Source organism: Cynara cardunculus (assembly GCF_001531365.2).
Source record: "Cynara cardunculus var. scolymus isolate 2C chromosome LG 10, CcrdV1, whole genome shotgun sequence".
Lineage (NCBI taxonomy): Eukaryota > Viridiplantae > Streptophyta > Magnoliopsida > Asterales > Asteraceae > Cynara > Cynara cardunculus.
In genome coordinates, this window is record NC_037537.1 from 3,253,641 (window position 1) to 3,265,421 (window position 11,781).

The 11,781-nt window shown below is 33.8% G+C and overlaps 1 protein-coding gene across 1 annotated transcript; it reads left to right on the forward strand.

Moving 5' to 3' along the window:
* Positions 1–596: 596 nt before the first annotated feature.
* LOC112519185 (protein FAR1-RELATED SEQUENCE 5-like) lies at positions 597–4,556 on the forward strand. Its single transcript, XM_025127180.1, has 8 exons — positions 597–867; positions 1,244–1,268; positions 1,466–1,512; positions 1,557–2,355; positions 2,447–2,552; positions 2,784–3,353; positions 3,449–3,934; positions 4,536–4,556. Exons 1-8 carry the CDS (start codon positions 597–599, stop codon positions 4,554–4,556), a joined length of 2,325 nt encoding a protein of 774 aa, XP_024982948.1.
* Positions 4,557–11,781: the final 7,225 nt, after the last annotated feature.

The following is an 11,781-nucleotide window of genomic DNA, read 5'->3' on the forward strand; positions in this document are numbered from 1 at the left end:
ATTCAAATTTTTAATATTATAATATAATTAAATATTTAAATGTTACCATTTATACAATTTCCTTTATTACGTTTCCTTAATTAAGATTTATTAATAACTTCCATATTTAATAGAAAATATTGTAAATGACTGAAATACCCTTATTGATTAATTTTAATTACAAAAAAATGAAATTTTCCTATTGGTCGAAATTGGTTTACACTGTTTCTTAGAAATGCACGGTTTTCATTTGAACTTGCCCCTCTATATATATAGGGTATATTTCAAATACAACCCACCCTATTCTTGCAACCAATACAACCCTTTTCCAACCAATCAATGATTTTTTTTTTTTTTTAATTATTATTTAATTGAAAAGGTTAAATATGTCATTTACTAAATCTAGATTATTATAAGTATTTTTAATTAAGAATAAATGATATTCTATTATGGTGATTGATTCATCAATTATGGAAATTGAATAATTAATTAAACAAAATGATATTTGCACCTATTCGTTGATTAAGGCATTAAAGTTTCATAACTTAAATTTTAAGATTGGAATTGAATAGTTTTATAGTTTCTTCGGTAGCTTTATAGAACCCAGTATTAATGTTATGGATTATATGTCATTCAACGAGACTTTCAGTAAGGATATCGTCGAAGAAAGCAGTGTTTTTGATTCCATGAACGACTGTCAAGGTTTTGATTATGGTGGTGAAAATGCAACCGCAGTTAATAATGAAACAATAGAAGATCAATGCAATTATTCAATGAGGAATGAAGATGGTTGTAACGATCGTAACGAAACATTAAGTGAGCACAACGACGGAGGAGTTGTAGATTTTGTCGATATTGGCGTTGCATCGTTGAGCAATGAAGCTGAAGGTATTGATTTGCTTTCATTGTTGTAGAATGACTTTGAGAATACACAATAGTCGATGATGACGTTATTGATGCACACCTCTCGTCTTTGTTATTGTTGTTGTTGGTTACAAGAATGCAAAGAATTAATTTTGCTATCTAATGAAAATTGTTTCAGAAGTTTTATAAGTTGATGAAGCAGTGATTATCGCATTTTAAGTTATATAAACATTTATGAATCCTGTTTCATATGCTTATGTCTTATGCACTTTAACAACATGTTAATGAACCTAAAAATTATTTACATGATGCTGTTAATGAACCCAAATGCAATGTAGCATGCTGTTAATGAAGCTCTATGTTAATGCACTATAACAGCATGTTTTATATTGTGATACAGGTTTCATAACTGATTTGATTGCACGGTAACATATAGACTTATTTGGTGAATCAGGTTTCATTAGCTAATGAACCTAATACATACGTTTGTGATTTGAAGCAGTGATTATCGCATTTTAAGTTATATATATGTTTATGAATCCTAAAAATTGTTTTCATGATGGTGTCAATGAAACTAAAATGAAATGTAACATGCTGTTAATGAACCTATATGTTTCATTAGTTGGAAAGATGGAACAAAGACAAATTCTTTACTGTTATTGACCAACTGTAAGTTAGTAAATGAAAAAGTTTTGATTTGTTTGATTTTGTAGATTATCGATCTGATGGCATGGGGGAAACGAACGATGGGTCGAAATGTTGGTTTCCCAATGTAAACGCAGAATATAAGCCGAAGGTGGGTGATGGATTTGAGACCGTAGAATCGGCTGAGAAAATGTACCGAAAGTATGCTAATGAAGCTGGGTTTGATGTACGTTTATCCAACAAGAAGATAAATAATAAGGGTCGTATCACGTCTCGATTTTATGTGTGTAGTAAAGAAGGAAGGCCACCAAGTAAGTATTTTGATTCCTTAGATGTTCTTCTAGGTGATCATAGGATCCATAATTCAAATGTAAAGCATTCCGATTGTGAAGCATGTTTCAAGATTCATTTTGTAAAAGAACAGAGACAGTATGAAGTTTACAAATTTATTGAGCAACACAATCACATGCTTTTTAATAAGGAGGAGATGAGGTTTTCACGTTCTAAAAGGCAACTACACTACGCTTATCACAAAAATGTATTTCATGGTTCTAGTTCGAAGGTTGGTGTCACCAAATTTCATAGATTTAGGAAAGCAATTACAGGTGGTGTATATTGCTCGGGTGGCACTGTAAGAGATCATGAAAACTTCAAACGCGATGTGGCTTATTTTGTTGACAATAAAGACGCGCAAATGTTGTTAAATATGATGTCTAATAGGAGGAAGGTGTGTCCCGAGTTTTTTTTCGAGTACAAGTGTGATGATAAGGAGTTGTTAGCGATTTTCTGGGCTGATGAAACTGCACGATCGAATTATAGGGAATTTGGTGATGCAATATCATTTGATGCAACGTTTCGGACGAATAAGTAAGTTACAATTGATATGAATCTATTTGGTTTGTGTTATCTATATTACATGTTATAGCTTGTATTAATTTATAATGTTTAATTTTAATAGGCATGCCATGATATTTGTTTCGTTTGTTGCAATTGATAATCATAAGAAATCTGTCATTGTAGGAGCTGCTTTGATTCACAATGAATCTGTGGTTGATTACACTTGGGTATTGAAAGCTTTTGTAAAAGCTCATGGACGTCAACCACGTTTTGTAATCACTGACTAATGTGCGTCGATGAAACAAGCAATTCTCATTGCAATTCCTGAATCCAAGCATCGATTGTGTATGTGGCATATCACTAAAAAGCTCAAATCTAAGGTAATTACGATGAAACTTTTTTGTTTTCGTTTTTTTTTTTCATTTTTTAAGTTTTCCTTCTAATTCTGTATGTGGCAGATCAGTAATAACCTCCAACATCGTACGCCGTTTGTTAGTGAATTTAATAAGTTAGTGTGGAATGTTCACCTTGGCCCTGATGAATTTGAGATGAAATGGCTCAACATGATGGATTTGTATGGATTACGTGGAGACTCATGGTTTGATGAACTGTATGAGATTAGGGAGTCATGGATTCCGGCTTATTATAATGATTATCATATGTCCGGTCTAATGAAAACAACATCCAGGTCGGAGAGTGTGAATGCTTTTTTTAATGTTTATGCATATTTTTGGCACGATCTTGTCATTTTTCTTCGTTCTTTTGATAATGCAATTGAAAGCCAACGGACGACACATGGGTCGCTAGAGGTGACAACGAAGAGCACGGTTCCTCGATTGGTGTCTCCTTGCAAATTAGAAGCTCATGCAGCAGAAATATATACACAGACGATATTTTTTGAAGTTCAGAAAGAGTTAAGAAAGGCTGTCTGGCTTTGTGGATGGGATGGATTCACTGACATTGGTGAAACCCGAGTGTACACCATAACACACAAGAACAAAGCTTCAAAGATCACCACAAAGTACACGGTAGTTATTTCTTAATTATCCAATTTTGCCAAACATTTCAAATAGTAGAATCCTTAATGCAAGTTCCTAATATGATCTGGTTTCTCATTTGATAGGTTGTCAAGAACAAGATTGAAAACTCTTATGATTGCTCATGTAATTGTTTTGTTCGTAACGGGATTTTATGTCGTCACGCTCTTAAGGTAATGTTAAATGACGAGGTTGATAGAATTCCAGATAAGTATATACTTCATTGTTGGAAACGTGATCTAGTCCCGGTGGAGTGGTTACCAGCACGTTTCAGATATGGGGAAGTTGACACTGATAAGGAGAGGTTGATGAGTGTTGCTTATTCGTATTTTGAACGTATTCTAGGTCGAGTGCGAAATGAGAAACATATTTTGTCAAAATTTGTTGACCAACTTCAAGAATGGGATACAAAGATTGATAGTGAACTTCCTATACAGTCACACGCTCAAGAGACAACAACATCTATTAAAGAGTTTCTTGGAGTATCTCAACCCGAAAATATTGATGTTCTACCTCCAACCGGCATACGAAAGCAATTACGTCTTCAAATGGCAAAAAGAAGAAGAGAAAGTGTCGGTTATGTCTTCAAATGGCTACACATGATTCGAGAAATTGTCCAAAACGTGATTCCACTTAAATTATGCCTTTTAATTTTTGGTCACATTTCATTTCAACACGTTATAGGATTAGATTATTGTGTTTTAGTTAAATATACTACATTGTTTAAACTAGTTTCATCAAATTATTAGTGAATCTCTAATTTTCTAATAAAGTTGAATATGCTTTCATTTTACTGGTTGAAGTAGGTGTAAAAAGCTAAGTTGGTACATATGATTCTGATGAAAATAGGTACGTATTATTCTTATTGTCAATATGGAATCACCACATGTTATAATCACCAAATATTGATCATTATGTTTTGCATTATTTCTACATGCATCAAGAAACTTTTGATCTAGTTAGGTATGATTTCATTTTACCCTTTTGTGTAGTTGGAAAAAGTTATGTGATTACATAAGGTTCTGATGAATATGGGTTCATCAGAATGTGTTAGTCATGCTTCAATAACAGATTGTGAATATGTAATAATCATGTATTTTTGGATGGATATGGTTTGCATTATATATTCAGTATGAATCAAGTTTCATATACCATTTTTACCTTTTTGTGTAGTTGAACAAAGTGCTTATTTGAATATGTTATTCAAGATTCTGAATCTATATGGTTAGCATTATTACTAAATAAACAAGTTTAATTAACAGGTGTGTTAATCTGGGTTCACCATTCATATGACAATGTGTTGGCAAAATATTTTCATCAAATGCATACACATTTCATAACGTCGAACATTCCAATAGCATAATGTTTAAACAAACTAGAAAATTCAATACCAAAAGCAAGTCATTAAAACCGTCTACATGAGAAAAATATAAAAGAACATCAATCAATCAGATTCGAAGTCTCTCAGTCTTTGTATYGTCAGCATGTTTTMTTAACTTTTTTCGKATGGCTTCATCCATTGATTGAAACTTCTCAACTTCCTTAACGACATATTCCTTCTTCTTGTTGTAGTTGCTCACCAATAATWTTGCTACATATTTCATTCTGAGGGAGGCTATTTGGATCTCTTGTGTTTTTCCTTCTTGTGCCAGGCCAGTTTTCCATGTTCGCACATCTCCCATGTACGTCTCCATGTGTCTCATTGCAAACACGCCACAATCATCGAAGTTGTTTTGTGTCTGCCAATCCATCCTCAACTTTTCTTGGCCGATTTCATCTAGTTCTCTCCCCGCTGGATGTCCAACCGCATTCAAATGCCTGATCATCAATCTTTGCTGGACAAACGGAATGAAATGATTAACACATCGTATATCATATTAATAAAGAATACAATTATACATCAATATTTTATTCATACCAGAATGTCTGTAATAAAGTCATACATCTGTAGAAGTTGATCATCACCGGACACCTCTTGATATCTATTGTCTATGACAATAACTGATGGGTTCTTCAGATTGAACGCCACAAGATAATAGTGTCCCTTATCCAGTAATGGGAAGAATACCTATCATTTCATCAAGTTTTTAGGTTCATTAACAGAATGTTACATTGCATAAAAATCAGCATGTTATAGTGCATTAACATAGAGTTTCATTAACAGCATGTTACAGTGATATGAGGTTCATTATATGTTCATTAACATCATCTCACACAAAAAGTAACAGTGTATTTAGGTTCATTTAGAGCATGTTACTGTGCATATAAAACTTGATGTAACATTATGTTAATGAAACCTGTTTACTAAATGTATCCCCTGTTTCACCAAGTTACAATGTTGTTAATGTTACATTGTTGTTATTGTGCTATTAAATGTTACATTGTTGTTACTGTTACATTGCTGTTAATGTGTTGTTACAAGCATTTAGGTTCATTAACAGCATGTTACATTGCTGTTACTATGCATATAAAACAACATGTAACATGCTGTGCATTTAGGTTCATTAAAAGTATGTTATTGTGCATATAAAACACCTGTTTCACCAAGTAATAGCTATGTATAACCCTTATGTAGTGTACTGATGAAACCAAATTCATCAGCTTATATATTGTTGACGTATCACTACATTTCATTCACATATGTGTGTCTAGATTCATGATAAACTAATGGCTATGTATAACCCTTATGTAGTGTAATGATGAAACCAAATTCATCAGCTTATATATGAATCTAATTTCATTGGTAAACTTTGTGTCATCATGTAAAGGCTTGTAAAATGTAATGATGAAACCATTTGCATCAATGTATAAGTACATGCGAATTAGCTAATGATGTTTGCAATAGTGTATCAGATTCATTGACATAGGTGACTAAGTGCATATTGAATATGGTAGCAAAATACAGCGAAAACAATCTGAAATTGAAAAACATACCAGGTCTAAGTTACGCATTTGTACTACTTCCCAGTTGTTTTTCGCACAAGATAACAAACCCTTTTTGAAAAGTGCGTATTGGGTATTATGATTGACGCTCTTAGATCTTAGCTTAGAGTCTCCCTGTCATAAGCAACGATGTATTTATGGTTTATTAAGCCGTTAGACAAGGAAATAAATGATATTTTAAATATTTTCCTTCTCACGTACCATAACTTTCGTGTTAAAAAAATAACGACGCAAGGAATCCCTGTTCCGATACCGTTCCTTGTAGTTAAGCAATGTAGCCCATGCGTCTATCACACTAACTTAAATTGTAGTTGTACGCCCCAAGCTTTCAATTGCCTGACGATGTAGCGTCGTATCGTTTGCTGTTGAAAACAACAACTCGCTGCATTTAAAACCGTCAAAAATGATAAATAAAATATGAAGACGGATGCCATGGTGGTAATAATTCAACAAAGAAATTTTCATATAATTATAAACTTACTACTTTCCTCCAAGCCCAGCCACTGCCCATTCATGGATTTTTCTTTCTTCTGGTGTCACGTTCAGGTCAACTGCTCTGATAACAAAAGGGGACCTGAGATGGTCACCCAACTTTAGTTCACGTCTTGTCGCTCGCTCCACTTGATATTTCTTTGCATCTTCGGATACATTACATCTTTCCACCGAAGGACATCTTTCTATACATCCAGCCTCTTCATGCAATACCATTGACAAAGGTTCCGATTGCTTGATTAGACTAATACCCAAATCAAACTTTGGAAGAGTAATGGCTGCATATGGTCTTTTCGTCTTTGACGTTGATATAGTATTTTCAACTACTTTATCAACTGCTTCAATGAAACCAGGGCTTAACCAAATCTTGGGCAGTGGTTTTTCATTGAACCCACTTGGCTGACTTACAACAATATCCATTGAAGGTTGTCCATCATTTTTTGCAGTTGAATGATCCTTTAATCCACTAGACTGGGTGTCATGTGTCGTGTTACATGCTCCTTCCTTGAACATGTCATCCAACTGTTTCTTGTATTGCTTGAATTCTTCATCACCTGGAAACTTGGACATCGCTTCTTTAATCTCCATCTTAGCCTCCACTCTTGCACTTAAAACAACAGCGATCTTAATAAGTATCCGATGAACATGATCCTGCATTTGTTGACACTTAAATGTATTAGAAATTGCATAACTTAAAGTAATAAAATGAAACACAATTCACTGCTATGCTGATGTCAAACATGTGTGCCTGTGTTAATATATGCACCTGTGTTAACATGTTTCATTAACATATAAACAGCATGTTACTTTTTAGGTAATGTTACTTCATTTGTCTTATACGAATTGAATAAAACATTTAGTAAACATACAACATGTAGCACAGATTCACACATTAAAGATATTAATGCAACAGGTAGCACATGTAGCATGATTCAGTAAATCAAACCCTTTATAAGTTGTGTGCCTATGTTAAACATGTGTGCCTATGCTAATATGTGAACTAGATAATGCATCTAGTTTCATTGATAGAGCCCATAAACAGTTTAATAATAATCCACCTGTTTATGGAACAGTTTAACAAACCATAAACCTGTTTACAAAGGCTGTTTCATTAACATATAAACAGCATGTTACTTTTTAGTTAATGTTACTTCATATGTATTATACGAATTGGATGAAACAGTTAGTAAACATCATGAAACATATCGACTGTCTGACACACAGTTACCAATTAGTACAGTTATGCAGATTCATTTGAAAATTCTACTATTGAACATAAACAATTATTGTAGCTTTGTGAGAGTGARTACAAAAACATAAATCTAACCTCTTTATTYGGATGGGTCGGTGTTSACGTTTCACCGATATTCTTGTGGTTTATATCTTCACTTGATTCAGAAGTAGAACATATTGGTAATAGAMCAAAACCTCCATCTTTTATCTCTGATGACTGTCTCTTCTTTAACAACTCAATGTTCCACCCCGAGAGTGCATGTGCCTTGTGTTCTACCACAACTGTGGGACTTATCGTAGATTCAACATATAACAACTGCCAAATGAAATTGTTGGTTGGTTATGTAAAGAGTTTTTACAATATCATATATAAAGGAAACTTACGGTGAGGTATGTCAAAGGTCCARCATAGAAGCASATGGTACTCTCCCTYTTCCATCTTGAYTTGCTTGTTTTTATTTTGGCGTAKATGTACTTACACCAATCTATTTGTGGAATCACRTCTTCACTTTCTATTCRGTTAAGGAAAYYGAAATTGCAGCACCCCATCCTGTTGYATTCGACCATTAGATTCACAAATAGTACAAGAAAATTGARCTTGRATTCGAACCYTGAATCGCCTGAACTCTGTATCAGTTTCRTAATGTYCTTTGGCCGCATCTTTTTCTTCTCAAATTGTTTACTCCATGTAGTTGCCATGTTCTTTGAAGCATCCACTTCATCCATCTCAAGTAAATCAATCCCTCTCATCTGCAAACCCAACAATTTATGGATTGATTCAACAGTGATTGGTATTACACCATTCGTAACCTTCAATTCCATCTTCTTAACATCCAGAATGTCTACAACATAGAAGCCGAGCTTTGATGGCACTCCGTTAATGGTCATTTCTATTAAAGATCCTAACCCCATTTCTCTCACCACCTTTTTCTGGTCGTCGTTCAATCCAACAATTGTTTGATACAGTGTTCTTGGCGATGTTCTTGTTCTCAAGTTTTCCAACCCGCATTTACTCCCATCACTTGAACCTGATTCATGCACCCTTTCCTTATTTTTTTTTGAGTTCATCTTTCTTCCCAACTTTTGTTTCATCTGACAATAACAATGTTAGTGTTGTAATGCATATTTTAGGCATAGTTGTATTTTCTAATAATGAAAGATATCTCACCTCGTTTAGATAATGCATTTTCATCTAGACTTTCGGTTTCTTTACCCTTATTGCAAACGGGATGTCCTGTCTCAGGTTGCCGTTGTTTGCTTCTTGTACACATCGAAGGACTTTTTTTCATGGTCAATCTCTACTGCATTGCAGTCATAATAACTTAGATCAATATAACATGCATATCGTAAATTAGAATTAAGCTAAAAGATTACAATGAAAGTTACCTTCATTGTTGTTTTTTGAACGTTGTCTTTTTTGTTTTCTCATTGTATGCTTTGAATCTCTTGAATCTACAAGTACAAACAAAGGAAGGTCGGTTTACGTCTATTCATATACACCGATTTGTAAATATTAATTGACATGTCCATCAGTTTTACTTTGAACTTACCAATCACAAATAGATGTTCAGATCTACCATCTTTCATGGCAACTCCACTACCTGTATCCATATCTATTTTAGCTCTTTTAGATCATGGTGTAACTGACAGACAAATGTCGTCATTTAACCTCTGATTATCGCCAAGTAAATCTTCATGAACGTCATCTGGTTGAAATTACATTGATGTTCGTTAATGCAACCATATTCCACGTTATATTAAAATTACCGTTAAAATGATAAAATACATATGCATTCCATGAACCATTTTTTATTTCATGCAAAATAAAATTACACGTGTTCTCTTCACTAATTGAATTCTCAAATCAGTAACTTGTGTGGGTGCTGCAGTTACAGTGTTGCTGTTATAGTGCATTTTTAGGTTCATTTTGTATACATCATAAAAGATATTTAATATTATCTATATTTTGTGGGCCTCAAACAACATTGACCCTCAAACCAGCAAGTTTATTTGGCATCTACTTGGTTCCATTGGTATCAATTTTCATGTGCGTAAAAGTATAAACTCACTAACAATAACATGTTCATAATGCAGCAAGTGTCAATTATCTATACGAACCCGTGGCATATGTTGCCTCCACTTCTTCTTGGACTGTAATGAATAGTTCAACATGTTGAATTGCATCTTGGTTAACTGAAAATGACAAGAATGATGTTTAGTTCGTAGGAGCATTCACAAAAAACCAATAAGAGTGTGCAGTGTTACCGTTAGTTACATATTTATCCACATATGAGTTATTACTATGATAAAGGTTCAATTTTACTAACCCGCTTCATATGTTGAATCCAATTCTTCTTGGACTGAACGATTATTTCAACATGTTTACCTGCATCTGGGATCATTGCATCTGACAATTAATATATACAATTCATAGTAGCATGTTACAAAAACCTCTAAGAGTTTGCAATGTAACCCATAATTACATAATGGAAACAGACGTAATTACAATTCATTTTTTTACAAACCCTTTGCATATGTTGAATCCAATTCTTTATGTACTGGAATGATTAGTTCAACAGGTTTAGCTGCCTCTGGCTTCACTGCAAATGACAGTAAAAATGTGCAGTTCATAGGAGTGTGTTACCAAAACCTCTAACAGTGTGCATATGAGTAATTACTAAAATAGAAGTTCATTTTTTACAAACCCTTTACATAGGTTAAATCCACTTCTTGCTGGACTGGAACGATTGGTTCAACAACTTGAATTGCATCTGGGTTCACTACAAAAGGACAATAAATATGTGAAGTTCATAGGAGCATGTACCAAAATAAATGTTCGTTTCTTTCAAACCCTTTGCACATGGTGAGTTCACTTCTTTCTGCACCGGAACGATTATTTCAACAGGTTGAGATGCATCTGGGTTCACTGTATTATGGACAACATGTAACTAGTTTTTACTCACCATATAAACAACATGTAAACAATATTCAACATTAGGAAACAGTTAATGTATATCAATGTATTATATGTGGGAACAGACAACACAATTACGCAGTTTTTTACAAACAATCCTACCATATAGTCAAAATAACAATGTAACTTTTTTCATTAAAATACAATGAAACCAAGTAATTAAATATTGATGAAACCAGCTTCTCTTAACCATTATGAAGGCTGTTTTTATTCATATACAGCTAACATGTTAATGAATATTTATGAAACTTGTGGACAGATTATAAATAGTTTTATACAAACAATCCTACCATATACAACATGTAAAAAGTGAAAGCAAGCACACAAAGGTAGATTCACCATTATGGACAGATTGTCAATAGTTTTGATTCACCATCTAAACAACATTTAATATGTTAGAATTTCATAGGAGCATGTACCCATTTGATTCACCATATAAACAACATGTAATATGCCCATGTGATATTACCAAATCCTCTGTTAAATAGTTAAGACTGGTAGCCAGGAAATGTCATCACAAGTGATAGGCACATGTGTGATAGAGGACAGATATGCGCACATTCCACCTCTAGACCATACTGCTGGTAGCCGGGAAATGTCATCACAACTGACAGGCACATGTGTGAAAGATGACAGAAATTAAAGAAATGAAAATTTTAAAATAAATAAACTATGTCCTTCGAGGCAGAAAACGACCATTGAACTTGGAGATCGAAATTGATCTGCTGGGGAAAGAGCTAGCTAACTATATTAACATTGTGTGACGAACACATCCAA

Bases quoted from the DNA above. Each gene is read 5' to 3' on its own strand.
- LOC112519185 (XM_025127180.1), top strand. From the start codon at position 597: ATGGATTATATGTCATTCAACGAGACTTTCAGTAAGGATATCGTCGAA. The intron at 1,513-1,556 runs GTAAGTTAGTAA...TTGATTTTGTAG, and splicing joins TTTACTGTTATTGACCAACT to ATTATCGATCTGATGGCATG. The intron at 2,356-2,446 runs GTAAGTTACAAT...TAATTTTAATAG, and splicing joins GCAACGTTTCGGACGAATAA to GCATGCCATGATATTTGTTT.